Source organism: Contarinia nasturtii, unplaced genomic scaffold (genome assembly GCF_009176525.2).
Source record: "Contarinia nasturtii isolate CC-2019 unplaced genomic scaffold, AAFC_CNas_1.1 Cnas_scaffold_1037, whole genome shotgun sequence".
In the NCBI taxonomy this organism is placed as follows: domain Eukaryota; kingdom Metazoa; phylum Arthropoda; class Insecta; order Diptera; family Cecidomyiidae; genus Contarinia; species Contarinia nasturtii.
Window position 1 is genome coordinate 8,734,181 of NW_022198383.1, and position 16,576 is coordinate 8,750,756.

The 16,576-nt window shown below is 34.9% G+C and overlaps 1 protein-coding gene across 1 annotated transcript in view; it reads right to left on the reverse strand.

Moving 5' to 3' along the window:
- Positions 1-16,576, reverse strand: part of LOC116343748 (disintegrin and metalloproteinase domain-containing protein unc-71) — a 94,372-nt gene that overhangs the window by 51,565 nt on the left and 26,231 nt on the right. Inside the window, exon 3 of the mRNA XM_031771965.1 lies at positions 16,454-16,533. Coding sequence (XP_031627825.1) covers positions 16,454-16,533 — 80 coding nt within the window. The remainder of the gene's footprint in view (positions 1-16,453; positions 16,534-16,576) is intronic.

Consider the following 16,576-nt stretch of genomic DNA (forward strand, 5'->3'; position numbering starts at 1 on the left):
AACCAGAGCGTTTCTTTTACTTTTCCTAACACAACACATATATTACAGTATTATACACATAATTTTGGATTTTTGGGCTGATTTGAATCGATATTAAATGGAAATAAATTGCCACAGCAAAAGAGCGTGGCATAATAATTGATGACGTAACTTTGGTCGTGACATGTGTGAATGCTCGAATGTTGCGAGTACGAATGCGGGTTGCGGTTTTGAAGATGTAATAATTTACTTAAATAAATTGCACAAATACCATCACTTACGCACACATCATCGCAAAAAGAGCATGATTAACAGTGGCTGCAGCAGCAACATTTAATGATTTTCCAACCAAACGCACAAAACACTCACTGTGCAATTGTTAACCAACAGCATAAATACAAACGCGTTTACGGCTTACAAATTGCGAAACATTTGTTTTCGACTGATTTAATGATAATGATATTTGGAAATTTTGTTACTATTATTAGTGTCTCAAACCTCTTCAAATCACACTGGCATCGAACTAAACACTAGTCAAGTAGTCATGTATAATAAAACCAACCATGTATAATATGTTTGAATCGAAGGTTCAACTTAAATTATTGCATCCGCAAAGAATGTGCAAATACTTTCTATCTCTGTCTCTACTACCACCATATTGGCTCTGTGTAAATTCTGTATTCAAATAGATTATGAATTTGAAATTTAAGATTTATGTTTTTGTTTTGTTTATCTTTCTCTCTCTCTCTCTCTCTCTCTCTCTCTCTCTCTCTCTCTCGCTCTGTTTGTGACAATTTCTCTCTTCGGTTTTGAATATTTGGAATTCGGAGCTTTACGACGAAAATCAGAAGTGAATTGAATATGTTTCGATAAAACGAATGCAATTTGTATATCGGTTGATGACTTATGAATTTATAAAATTCAATCCGCTGTAAAAAAAGTTCATTTATCTCACACTGAATGGTTACCACTTAATACACAATATCAACAACAAATTTATGCTTTAAGTGTGTTGGCTTATCATAATTTTCATTCCGGTTCATGAATGGCAGAGAGAAAGAGCTCGCAAAGGAGCGATGAAAAGCGAACAATGAACTACTCAAATGAGTGTAAGAGTGTCTATTTTCGCTTTTCTTCACAAAATGGACAATTTCATTGGACTTGTTTTAATGTCGGCGCTTTTGCTCCGAGTAAATATTTTGACTATGTGGCATGACGATGCAGCGAAAGCACTGACAGGCCAAAATTGAGAGATGAGCGAGATAGAGAGACAGAGATAAAGAAAGAAAGATAGCATCCAAGCAATGTGAATTGAAGGCGAACACACAATTTTAAATTAATCGGATTATCTTCATTTAAATTTGTCGAAAAACGGAGCTAAAATGTGTACAGTGTTGTGTTGCATGTACCGAAGTGTGTCAATTTTGAAAGACAGAAAACGAATATGTACGAAGAGAAAGTGAGGAGACTGACACATGCACACATCCATTGGCAAGCGAATTGAGCGCTTTCAATTCGAAAGGATTTACAAAAGTCTCTGAATGAATACATTGTACCATCGTTAAATTGATTTCAATGGCATCGTGTGACAGCATCAGCAGCATGGCATATAGCGCATCCAATTTTAGCGAATGTATGCGAAATCTTTTTGGCTTGCTGCTTAAGCATTGATGAAACCTTTATTTTGTATGCGCGGCACGAATTAAACGGCTGCATTAGCACACAAATCACTCAGTGCAAACGACGAAGGAAAGGAAAAGAACAAGTGAATAATAGACACAGATAGAGGGAAATAAAGTGAACGATTCAATAGGCAAACAAGCGAGCGAGCGTGAGCGGGCGCATATACGCGAATCTATTTCGTCTTCGTTCTTCATCTTGTGCCCATCAATTGTGGGCTCTCGCCTTTCTTTCGCTCGAATTTTAATTATCCGTATTTGATTACGGCGGCACAAATTTCGATTTTTTTTTTCACGTTTTTCCCCATGATAAAGCATGTTCTATTCTGCCCGGGGATTAAACTGATTGACGCAAATCCATCCATAGCTGATCTATTTACATTTATTTGCTTTATTTATTTTACTGTGTCGGTTTTGTGTTTGCGTGTTGTTTCTCTTCTTATTTTTCTTCCGTTGCTTACATTTCGGGCACACAATACATGCCCGCTCTCTTTGTGTACGGCAGCCATGCACAAATCGGCTCTGCAAAAAAAGGATTGCAAAACTAGTGCCACTCTCTGCCATGATTTGCCAAATGAATTTTAACAGCATTAAATATCGGCGTGGTTGTCTTTTTAATGGATATATTTTATTGTATTTTGGTTTTGTTACAAAATTTCTTATTTGGCAGCTCTATTTAAATTCTAATTGAGTATAAGTAATTAGTGATTGCTTAAAGTTTTAGTAAGCAATTGTGAACGATGACCGTACGCTCAAGGCAACATTTCAATTGTATAAAACAAACAAATAAAGTGTCAAATGCACTGAACAACAACGATGGTTTTAGAGGTTACCGAAGCGATTGCATCCAAATGAATTACGACGCTTTTAAATCGCTTTAAAATCCGATTCGTGTGACGCAAAGATGAATTGGACAGGATGTTTGTGTGTTTGGGTCGGTTTTTTGGTCATCATTAGCATTTTGCAAGTGGACATTTTCACAAAATATATAAGGACGTCTTATGTGTGTGCGTGTGTATTTGTATTTGCATTTGACATTTCCGGAACGGAGCGGTTTTTCCAATGAAATTTTGATTGAATACCAGTTTCAACATTGGCTAATGCACACACCCAAAACACGAACGTCGAACATGTATTCAAAATGATTACAATCGCCAACGGTTGTGCTAATTGAACGACGAAACAAAGATGAAAAGAGTAAGAGTGTATATAGTTTTTTCTCGCCAATGCTGTTGTTGTTGTATCGAAAATTCAATTTACCGATTATGAACAGGTAAGCGTGTGCGAATGTGCGTAATTAATCGCATTGAACAGGAAATATGTTTGCAATGGATGGAGCCGAAATAACACGAAATGTATTCTGATAGATTAGTGATGCCACAAAAACATACTGAATGAAAATGCAAATTACATTGGCCGTTTGAAAATAGTCAAGCGAACAAAGAGCAGAAAAAAAAATTTGGGACGTCCATTCCGAGTCGTCAATAGAATCAATGGATTAGATCGAAAACAGTAAACTGTGTCAGAACATCGTTGCAATAGCATCAAACAATTTAGCGAAATGCAATTAGTGCAGTCATGCAAACATAATGCGAAACTCGCATCAAACATTGTAATTATCAATTTAATCTGTGCGTGCAATCAATTGCATCATTTCATCGCGATTTATAGCGTTCGCTGCATTTTTTTTCATCTTTTCTTCTCTCTATCATTCTGTATGCCAAACGCATTGACGCACAGATAGAAACATTTTATCGATTGAACTGAGAGAGAGAGAGAGAGAGAGAGAGAGAGAGAGAATGGGAGCGGGGGCGACGGAAGTGGGCAAGAGTGAGAATGTGTGGTTGGGAGTTATTTATCACAAGCTTGTTAAAAATCACTTGGCTACTACGTACTGATTAAAGTGTGAAGTTTTGAAATAGTTTTCAAGTGGTTTTCCAGAAAACTTTGACTCATTTTATGCGAAATTTATCATCGTAATTAATTGCTATGACCCTATTTTGTGCGTGTGTAAAAAGCGCAAAATAAATGACTTAATGAATGTGTGTCTTTCGTGTGTGTGCTTTTTCTTTCGTGTACATTCTCGAAAGCAACCTTGGTATTCACAAATGATACCATACCATCCAAATGCTTAATTATACATAATTGTGTCATCGCTGGAGCAAATGCAATATGATGCTCGGTCACCGTTATCGTTTATTTTGTGAAACACTTGCTCATAATGAAAATTGTGAATTCAAGCAACGGAAACCATTACAACTTAATATACAAGGTCGCAAAATGAACAAAATGAAGAGATACGAAGGGCGAAGGAAGATTGTGAATCTCTCTTATGATGTAATAAAATAATTAAGCATTTATTCATTGGTATTCTGTTGATTTTATGAAAGTTGCGTTGCACCAGGTTTTCCACGTAAGGTAATTTATTCACCAATACGTGACTATAAAACATAATGGCTAATTGCTCGCTTAAATATCCATCCAATGTACCGACGTGTGTGTGTATGCGTCTATACATCATGTATGTGTGTGTCTCTCTCTGGGAATGCGTGTGCAACATATTTGCGATTTGGCAACGTGACAAGACAATGAAGAAACACAGGAAGAAACGTAAAACTCGAAACATAAATAAAATGCAATTTGAGTCAATTTGAAACTTATTCCAGGTCGGCCAAATGTTTTTGCGTGTATATTAAACAGAAAAGCGTTTTAGCGTCGGATCTCTGCCTGCTTCATTGCGCACGCCTCATATGCATTGTGTGACAACTATTTCAAATTAATTTCTTCATTTTTGAAAGTCGGCAACGCACTTCAACAAAAGATGCACACTTAACAACATTCCACATTGTTTACAATGGCATATTGCCGCCAGCATTAACTGAAGTAACTGAAATATTTGAATGTGTCTGTTACTTAGCTAAGGAAAACTGTTTTCTTTAGGTTTTATCACTTTATTTCACATTTTGTATAAAGTTTTTCACACATATGCTGTGTTTGTGTTAAAAAGCGCTGCTAAACATGAATGAGCATAGAGCGGCACAGAGAGGAGGTGTTGTGTGCTCAAAGTACGTGTGCGTCGATACAATTATGCATTTATCATTCAGGTCGCTGCTCGTGATACAACGAAAATATTCACATAACTTTGCAAATAACGTTATGATCCTCGAGTCACACTGCAAATTTTGCAAACATATCTACACAAGTACTATGTACAGAAATCATATTTGTATGTGCCTTTATCACAGGTCGCTAGCCCAAACGAGTACATTCCGTGCTATGTATGCACTGTATATTTAATGTTGACTTTAAATTTGATACGGACACATTATGCCAAGCATTATACTGATATTTTGATGGTTTTTTTTTGTGTTGAAGGAAAAACGGGTAAATGAATGAATGCGTGCAGTATGAACCAATCAATGAATGAAGTAAAATGCTACTTCTCCATGATGGGCCGATGACAAAGCATGACTGAATATCAAGTTTCCGTGTACACGCACTACAGTATCCCTATCTCTCTCCATGGAGAGAGCAATGGATCTCATAGCAAACGAATATGACCCCGATCCCGATTTAAAGTGGTACTTCAACAGAATAGTACGTACATGCGTTTTCGTGGGCGTCATTTCTCCATTTGTACAACATTTTCAGAAGGTTAAACCATTTTGACTGACCTCTTATGTTATCCTAATTAAAATACTAAAGCGTTGCGTGTCTCTGCGTTGTGTACTTAATACACGTATACACATCTGAATCTACTTCAAGTATCCAAGAAAAAAAATGGAATCTAATGCGAACTTCTTTCGCTTTCGTCCATTCCATTTGGGATAACAACCATTTACATAAGTGGACGTCATGCTTGGATACGCATTCGTCGTTATGGCTGCTTGTAATTTGAATAGCGCAAAAATTCCGTATCGCATCAAATATTTTATAGTCAAAGCATCGTTTTTAAAGAGTGACTATAGTTTTTAACAGTCGAAAACAATTTCTTTGACTCTTATTCATCAGAATGCCATCTGTTTGGCAATATTCTTTTCAAATTTTCAATATGAAAAAGCGCATCTATGTACTTTTGCATTGCATCGAATCTCAATACTACATGCATAAGCGGAGACGAGCATGTCATTGCATTTAAAATGGAATCAAAGGTCGATTCTTGTATATATGTCATCTTTGGGGCTTGTATTTTCTAATAAAAAAAAACGAAAAATGCGCATTCTCTGTGTGGTACCGAATTTCATTCAATTTATTTGCAAAAAAGATTTATTCAATTTAAGTGTAAATGTCCTATATGTGCCCCATAAAATGCAAATAGCAAAGTTCATGTGGTCGAAATCAATCGTTGCTTTAATAGGATTCGAAACGACCGAATTAATATTGTGTTTTTATGCAGAAACACTTCTATCTTCTTGTCGAATATTCTTATTATATTTTCTATGTTCCATATTTTTCATGATTTTTTCGAGAAAAACCAATTCCCAAGGGGTCGTTTTTCTGAACAGAAAAAATCTCAAAACACCATTGAATATATACAATGAATCAGACAATTTCCGAAGAGCGCATATTAAAATTTATATGATAGGAATTTGGAATTAAAAAAAATACAAGTACATACAAGACGGTATTTCAAACGTTAAGTTTTTTAGGTTTATTCTTAAAGCAGCCCCCCGATGTATTCTCCTCAATGTAAACACACAAATCATGAATTCATAAAATGCTACTTAATGCACGTGCACGAATGAATTTGACTGTTTGGTTGCTTAGTGAGAGTCGTTTTCATATTCTATTTGATGTTTTCATTGGCCGAATGGAATAGATAAAAAAAATATCAATTTTATAATGGTTTCTTGTCTCTGCGCATTGTGAATGTGGAATGTTTGTCGTTTGCATCTATTGCGTATCTATCGGCATTTGAATTTGTAATTTCAAATTATTCATGAGACAAAAAACACACATTGAATTGTCGTTTTCAACGATAAATAAGAATATTCCGACAATTTCCATTCAAATGTTCTCAAGTTCGTTTTTGAGATATTTTTAGTCCACGTCGCAATCTAATAATGATTGAAGATTTATTCAAATCGAGATTTATGAAATGAAATTTTCTGCGCAACAAAACATTTGTTCAATTCGATGATTTATGATTTCATTCCGCATTTTTTTGCTTCTCAAGTGCATCTTCTGGGAACTGTCAAAAAACACTTTTTTGATTTGTACTCATTATCTTGGCCAATTATTATTGTTCAGCTCGAAAAGTTTTCAGTAAGTGGCTCTTAAATCGTTTCGGTAAGTCAGCCGGGATGATGATTTCGCCCACTAATCTAATAACTAAATTTTATTTTTATGACTTATGTGTTGGATTTGTGTCTAATTTGAGCGTAAAATTTGAAAAGTTCGCTCATTTCGTTCGGTTTTTGTCTAAAAAACCAAAATCAACATTATTAAATCAGCATTACACATTGTTGAAGTTGAAATTCTTTCTTTTTCTCTGTCCCTATTTCAATGCATGTTCGGTCGAGGAAAAGAACATTTTTTGTGTGCACATTTTTTTTCCTTTCATTTTATTCTTAAACGAAGCAGAATGAAGAGATTACGTAATTTTGAGTGTATTCGCTTGGGCCGAAGCGGCAAAAAGCGCAAATTCAAAATCTACGATAAAGATGTTGAAATGATAACAAAACTCCGACCAAAATCATGTCAGCATTGAGAATATTAAAATTAGGACATTGAAATGAAGTTCGTTTTCGCAATGGCGAAGAGGCTCATAATGAAATAAGAAAGAAAAGATGGAATGAAAATAAGAAGAAGGAAAAAGAGCGAATAAAAAATATATGAAGATTATGATGAGAAATGGTCGCACACAAGTCGACAAAAGTTAGTGATGAGGACAAGAAAAGCGGCTCGTGTACCACAAAAGAGAGCGCACAGAAAACGAAGTGTGATATTCATGCCACATCCGTATGAAAATTAGATTGCACGTAAAAAAAAATAGGCGAAAATTCCCATAGAACAGTAATTATGAATAATGTAATGTTCACTGATGTAATTTACATATCATTTTCCATTCTAATTCTCCAAACGGTGCCGCGTCCGCCGTGTATAATTTCAATTTCGACTTTTCGTACAATTGGATGTCGGTGTCTTTACAAACGACTTATGAACGTGCAATTTATTTTGCGTCTTTGGTATTAAACTTTGCAGAAAATGGCTATGAAGTGTAATGAAATTGATCTGATAGCACGAGACATTGGAGATGACAACCATGGTTATTCAACAAAATCGATTTCCATGAAATCGAAAATTAGGTAAATGATTTCGAAAAAATTGGCTCAGGTGCTGGTTCAACTCAGTGAAATCGATGATGTGAATTAATGTGACCGCTACAGGTCGGTGAAGTTGTTTTTTTCTTCTTCTTGATATTATGTAATTAGGTCTCTGTTTGAGATGTTGCGATTCATATCGTATTTTATTCAATCTCATAAATTATATCACCTGTACATACTCATGTTACTCGGATGTTTTCAATCATATTTTTTTGTTGCGTTTTCTAATTGAAGTTGTAATGCGACGATCAAATGGCGCCGTGCCAATCTTAATGTTTGTAAATATCCGCTTTTTTCTAATCAAAAATGTTTTTTTTTCGCCAAGTGAAATGTTACACCGCAAGCGCATCGTATATCGCGCTTCAAACCACAATATACATTAAATTACGCAATCTGTGAAAATCATCAACCCTAAACTCATTTGAATGTGATGAGAATGAGCCAAATGAAATATCTAATAATATATGTTATATTCGCTGATAATAACGCTCAAGCGTCGAAGTATTTATTTGCGGTGAAATAAATGTCATAATTTCTTATCTGAATGGTCGTTTGTGTAAATTTGTGTGCGTGCGACATCGTATTGCATCGAATAGATTCCATTAATCTTTTGACAGATATTTCGTGAGCAACAACCATGTCATGTATCACATACAAACACACGTGATTACTACGTACACACTGTGCCATAAAGGAGGCTTCGATTCACCGGTAACCAGCATCAAATGTTTTGCATTGTAATTTTGCACCTGCAGATAGTTAAATGAGCTTTTTGTGCTAGTCATTATAATAGATGTGTAACTTATTCAGCCCCTATCGCCTACGTTTCATTATTTATGGAAAAAAATATAATCAATTGGTGTTCAAATTAGTTGAGATAAAACTATAGCGAAAAACTCAATTCCATTTAGTAAAAATTATGCCGGATGGAAGCAAACCAACTCGGCACTTTTTTTGCACTGTTCATGCGTTTCGGAAATAAATTCAATCAAAGTCGGAAAAATGTGGGTGAAAGTTGGCTCGATGATAATTTCACAAAATTTCTAATCACCGGCATCTTACTTACTTAGTTGGGATTCGAGTTGAAAAAAGTTTGACATACATCGTACTTTTTGCCGGCGGGAATGTATACCGTTTCTCTATTGAATTGCTGAAGGTCATTCTACCAAAAAAATACTCGCCAGTTTAAGCAGTCTCATGACAGATGTTCAATAATTCGGAGTGTTAAAAGTTCTAATGCGAAGATAGCCTTCTGGTGAATTACAGTTGAGTTGGTGTGAAATGAAGCTTTTCACATCAAAACCAGAAACGAGCGAACGAAAAGAAGGAAAAAATAATCACTGAATCAGCAGTCTTATTGAAACGGTACGTCTAATTTATCAAAAAAGCAATCTAAACTCAAAAAATCATCGAAGTAAGCGTAGATTCACTTGGTATTTTTCCATTTATTGTTGATAAAAGTACATGAACTTTTTGTTCATAGATGGCTCATTGTTTCCATTCGAACTCATTTCAAAATGGTTTGTCAATGAATTACGAGAAGTTTCTTTTCGGCATTATAAACTTTATTTTTATCCGTACATTTTTTTTGGTTCAAGTATTCAAGTGTTCTGATGGATGTTCAATGTAACGGTTTGCTGTTGTTGTTTGAAAAAAGCTCATAAGATTTACACACAGATGATGTATGCATCCATTTAAATGGAACGGGCAAATAATCAGCAATCCGATTCGATTCAAAAAGGTATTTCAAATCCGATTGTAAATTGTGCTCCTGAATGTGGATAAAGGTGCTCACAAGCCGATAGGGTTTACTACCTAGCGCCAAAAATCGGCAATATTTCATCAGATTATTTAGAGATCGTTACACCAGCCTCTTGACAGATTTCCACAAAATCGACTAGAACGAAACGGATGCGATGAACGGGAATTTTCCTACCGCACGAATGGGAATGGTTAAGCTTATTTTCTTTATTAGGTACACATTCATTGAGCATAAGAACAAAACATGGAAATAAACGATATTTGTTTGTATTTCATTCGTTCTAACTTAATCTATATGCATTTGATGCGATTTATCTATTTTACTTGTCAAATAAATAATATTTATACATGAAATTGACAAGAGTGGAAACCATTATGGGTCCGTTTGAGGCAATGTGCTTTTCTATATTCGACGCAATGTCTTCAATTCATATAAATTGAATGCAAGCAATGCCAAGATGTGAGTTCTAATTTGAATTTCATTTTTAACAACAACATTTTGTGTTCTCACGAATGACGACATATGCGATTGAAAACAACGGTTTTCAAATCATCTTCCTGAATAAATCTGTGTTCAAAATGATCGCATTGAATCTAGGGCTGTTGTAGTCGCTATACTTCAATTTTGGCCAAATGAATGCGAATGGCATTCGCAAAACAAAGGCGTTTATTTTCTTATTCACACATATGAAAAGTTCAAATCTGTTGTTGGCTAAAATCCCATTTCAACTTCAATTTTAATATCACTTCCTGGTTTTTGTGTTGCCTTTTGATCATGTGAATGTAACACGTCATTTTCATTCACAAATGAAGATATCATCACGGCTTTTGACGCGTATTCGACGTAACTATGACACGTTTGGTTTAAGGAAAACCAAAAATCATTTGAACCATACAGAAAGCAAATTGTACTTTAAAGTGGGAATTTGAAATGTATGTCGAGCGTATTCATCGAGTGTGTAAGAAAGAGAGAGAGGAAGAGTGCGAGAGCAGTGAGTGAATGAATGATTGAGAATGAGAGAAGGAAGCGGTAATAGAGACGGGAGTTGAATTGTATATGAATAATGAGAACATTTGTGTGTATGTTAACTTTCGGAAAACATTATTTGCACATTTATGGCGGTTATTCCACATCCAACCGCTCCACAACTGAGGTAGAATCGTGTGATAAAATATGAATTTATAAATAGTGTGCGGTGGAAATTTTTTGCCGGAAATAGAATGTGTGAGAAGTTTACGTATTACTTGCGATAGCAGTTCTGATGCTTCCCCGCATGCACATGGATGTGTGTGCGTGTGTGAGAATGAGTGTGGTACTTGCTTCAGTTAGAATACATTTTCTTAATCGCATCGAGTTGTGCTTCATCGTCGGCTAAGCAACAATAATTAAGTATGTTTTGAAAAAGGGTGGCGATAATCGCTTTTACACACCGAAGACCGAACCGAGCATGCATGGATGGAAAATAATCTCTGGTTGGTAGAGAGTGTGAGAATAGTTGCGAGCATGGGCATGATCTTCGTATACACGTCAACCGTGAACAAATTATGTGTTATTTCCGGATTTCGGTGGCTGTAGCGTTCGCTTTTCTTCAAGCCCATCAATAGACCATTGAATGGAAAATGGTTTTGGGCTTGACAAAAACTCCATTGCCGTCATTCAGCATCACCGAATTCTATACGTACAAATGTTGGAGAGCACGGGCGCATTCACACATAACAACTTAATTTCAATGAGAATATATTCAAAAAGGCAATTACGACAAAAGGTCGATGTGAGTGTGTGTGTGCGTGTATAAACTTAACGTGCACATGTACCACTCAATTCGCTACTGCTTTTCTGAATGCAAAATAATTTAAATATGATGCGAAAACGGTGAAAACAACACACCAGTAACTTTGGTCGTTGCGCCAAATCTATTCACCGAACATGAACATTTCATGTTGTTGAAAATGTTTTGCGGTTGAGAAAAATTATTGTCGTTGGTTTGTAATAGGATTGTATGACCAATGTGTCATTCAATCTCATTCTATTCACTCCAAAGTTGGTTGAATATTGACATCCGTGCACGACGATTCGTTGAAAACTCATTTCAACCGATATACACACGATATTTGTATTGACTTTGCTTGCAAAAGACAGCACACATGACGACGGTGACGACGACGACGACAACACTGAAAACTTTTCATCGTTAAATATTCTTTACTGAATGTTCGCAATTCAATTGCGAATTATTTAAAACTTTTTTTGGATGGGATTTTTTGTGCCTTGCAATGACGGGGGAATTGAAGGCGTTCGACATTTTTTTTGCTCGTCAAAAGAATTCCCGCTTATTATGATTATTCAAAATTACTATGACTGTCAACATCGTGCACCCTCTATGACTTGAATATTATGCGATTTTCATAATTTTATCATTTCGTGTGATAAAACAAAGACTGCTATGTACATTAAAATTGATATGTTGCACGTCAAATATCTGCGGATATTATGTGGTGTGTGATGCGAATAGAATTGTCCCCGTCATCGACACGCACAGAAAAAGAGAGAGAGAGAGAGAGAGAGAGAGAGAGAGCGATGGTTTTTGTACATGGACAAACATAGGGAGAATTTTGTTATTTTTGTTAGTTACTCCGGGATAAAAACAGCATTTCATTAGATGCTCAATATCACAACAATGTTTCGGGATTAAATGTTAAGTGCTTTCCTGTTTTTATTCTTCTAAATTGCGTTGGCATGGGATTTTAACAAGAAAAATGTAATAATTCTCATTTTTTTGTCAAACGCTCTTGATTTTTTGGGGCATCATTTTTAATATATTCGCCGCAACATACATTCTTTTGAATTATTATTTTACATTTGTTATATATTCAAATTCCCAATTGTTATAAAATCTCGTCCGTGGAAAACGTTATGTTATTTATTTCAATTCTGTGAAAAAAAGAAAAGTTCGTCCTCCGGGGGAATGGATTTTTCCCTATTGTCCCCGCACTCAAAAAAAATGGCTTAAGGTGAAATTTACCGAGTTCTGCGAATGGCATTTGAATTTTCCGACTTAATTTGAACACATTCGAACCAAGATTAATGGTCAATTAAGAAAGAAATGATACGAAACATTTTGAACATCTCATCGAATTAGAAACAAAAGATTTGCCGTCTAAATCGTCAATGATACTTCAACTTGTTAATTTGGAAAAGTATTCGGACTTTAAGCAATATAATGAATCGAAACAATTTTACGACAAACGCAATTAAATGATTGAAGGTATATACAATCAAACCGTGTACAATATGAGCACTTGGTTACTTTTGGTACAACAATGAAATAAAATCAAGAATAAAACGGCGCCATTTTCATTGTTCAATTAAAAACTACTTGAACATTTCGCAAGTGCCACTCATGAAAATGGTGGAGAAATTGTATTGAAACCATGGAAATTTGATGGTTGCAATTCCATTGTGATTGCTGCCGTGAATGTGAACGCATTATGTTTTTGGTTAAAAAGAATTAAAAGAAAAAGATTGAATCATATTTTTAATTTCACATTTCGATTGTTTCATTGTGCGCGAAGCATTGTAACTCCAATGGCTGCTTATACCAAAGGTTTCAACACTCAAACAATATATGTAATTAATTTCTGTGTGGGATTCTGTTGTCGAGTCGAGAAAAAGAATGCACGCCTCGAATTCAACGCCAACGTTTTCGTTGCCGACGACGTTGTCAGATGTGGCTCTTGACTTTCGTTGTGTAAGTGGCAATTAGAGCGTTTTTATTATGATGGATATTTGACTTTTGTTCATCGCTCAAGTTTCAAATGCTTCTAAATTCAATGTAATAAACATTTCACTTCATCTCTCTCTCACTTGCTCTCTCTCGTGTGCGCTCCTTAAATGGATTTCCCCCCTTTCGTCTGTAAGAGTAAACAATACGAAATCGAATTTCATTTTCATTGCATTTAAAATGAAATTGATTTTATTTAACAAAACAATCCCTTTCGCTGGATGAAACAGAATCCATTTTAATTTGAAATCTAAATTGCGACCTTAGCCCGGCCAAAGTTAAAATGTGTGTGTACTTACAAGGAATTTTCATTTGGAAAATCAATTTTCTGAGGAGTATACAATACAATCAACTCGGCATACTTAGGCATACGAAATTAATCGGCTTGGATACAACCGAATTGAAAAATGTTAAAAACTACCACGATGATTCACATTTTGATTCCATTCTTTTACACCATTTTCATTGCACTGGCCATCTTTTCACAACTTTATCTGCGGTCAAATGGCTCATTTTCCACAAGCTCGATTTCTTTATGACCAAATGAAATCACCACAGATATCATTGTAGCAATTCATCGAATTGTTGGGAAAGAAATTACTTGAAGTGTTGAAGTGTAATTAATGAAATTCTCATCTCTTTTGTGTGACCTTCGAAAAATTTACATCGCGTCGCATTCACACTGAAAATTTCGTAAAAATTAGCAACCAAAAGCTAGTTTGATTTAATCTTGCCTCGACGCCATTTGATCTATTTTGATGGTCATTTGACACAACTTTTCATGAATAAAACTTTCGGTTCGTGCATTAATTCATGATCGTGGTATTTTGATGGTTATTATTTGTAATTGTGACAATTTTATGAAATCGCACATTTTTTGGTCCAAGCCATCAGCAAAAGAAAAGGCTTTGGTTAATTTTTCGATTTCAGAAAAAGAAGATTAAGTCGATATACAGTCGCAATTGAAACTGTTTGGAAACTTTCTTTTAAAACTACGATACAATGTAATATAATAATATCAAATACGGTGAGATATTCTTTAAAATAGATAAAAATAAAAATCTTGTAAAACTGTTATTTTTGCGCGTGTTTTGGATGAAATTTTCACTGAAAATGTATAAATTCAGTAAATATGCGTCTTTTCAATATTCTTAGTATTTTGTATAAAAATTTATAATTTCTAACGTCATCGATTTTGTATGCTGAAATATCACAAATGCTTTGAATGCTATTCAATCTCTCTTACGGAGGGTTAATAAAGACTTTATCTTTTTCCCGTAAGTGCAATGAAAATCACTCAAAAAAAGCGATCGAAAAATTGTTTTGAAGCGGAAAAAACGATGACATAATCCAGCCAATTATCGTGATATTAATCTCATTCAACGCGTATGAGCACGAATCTGTGCTTTGCAAAGAATTTGCTATTTGTTGACGGTGAATTCTTTTTCGTCAAAGTTGTTTGCGCCGTCTCATCGTTGGTTACTTTTTTGTTTTTTTCGGCGCAATTCACTCATGCATGTACACGATATACATTATGTCATCGTCGTCGTTGTCATCGTCTCGAAATTTTATGATGATGGAAACGGAACAAACGTATTAAAACGAGATAACAAAAATTAATGTAACATAATCGAAATAGCAGCGTTTAGTTCCTCCTTGCGCATTATCCTTTCGATTATCCGTTATCATGTATATTCGCATTTTAAAATGTGCTCAAATATCATACGTTTAAAATAACGCGGTAGCATTGTTGGTTTGGTGCACTGTAGTCATATGCCATGAGAAGTAGATATCATCAGAAAATGTGAGCGAGAGAAAGAGAGAGAGAGTGGAAAGAACGAGAAAAAAATTCCAATGATAATAAAACCATTTCATTTGAGCAGCACAAGACTATAGAGAGATGCTTTATACATGCAAAAGGCTCTGTTGTTATTCTCTGTCCTTGAAGTATTTGCGAAACATGTTTTTGTTCGCTTATTTTTCTCTTTTCATTCGTAATGTCGATATGCAGTTAAGTAAGTGGATCGTCGGGAAATTACGTTTTAAGTGATTTTTTCTCTCTAACCGTAATGATAAGAGAAGTGAAGAAGAAGAAGAAGAAAAAAAGCCGGCAATGCTTTACGTTTGCTGAGCAATTTCACCATTTTCACTCTACATATTCAATGGGATTTTGTGTATGCGTTCAATAAAGAGGAAAAATGTATGCAGCTCTTTTTGATTGCTCTGTATCTCTTTTTTTTGATGCGATATATTTCGAATATTTGCCCGCGTTTGTGTGTACTTTTTTTCTTCGTTCGTTGAGCACGAATCATTGAGTCAAAGAACTTTTTGGAATAATGGGAAAATGTTACCTGTTTCTTTCTGCATGAACCTATTTTGCTGCAACATTATTTATAAAAAAGCACGTTTTAAACAAATTAAAAATATTTTCCCAATTTTCTTTTTCCAAAAGTTTTATACATTTTTTTTTGTATGTACTTCAGTTCAGATATTTCTGTTCCTTGTGATCCTGTTATGTGATTTGGTTGCTTTTACCCTACAGTAAATTCAATTTACTTCTCGTAAAATATTTGCACATGCTATCAAAGCAACGGATATAACTTTATATTCGCTTACAAATTGACTTCCACATTATTGAATTTGTAGCCATGCATACCAAATCAACTTTTGAACTCGCGATATAAAAAAAATACAAATATTTGTAAAACTACTGTCATTTTTTCGAGCTTGCTCAGGTGCGTGCCATCATTACACTCTGTTGACATTTTATCAGAATAAGTTTATAAGAATATAATTCATTCTTTGAATTTCTTTGAAAAGGATGAAATATGTTCAAATTTAGAGTTATATACTTTTTTCTTTGTCACGTGCTACTTGGTGAAATATTTAATTCAAATGTAAAATAAAGATTAAGTGTGGTACTTACGAATTTAATTCCAAATCTAAGCGAAATTTATGATTAAAGGCCTTAATAAGTAATGAGGTGCGGTGGAAGTGTTTTCCGGTCTGAAAATAAAAGAAATAAAATCTTCAATAAAATGTGTAGGCT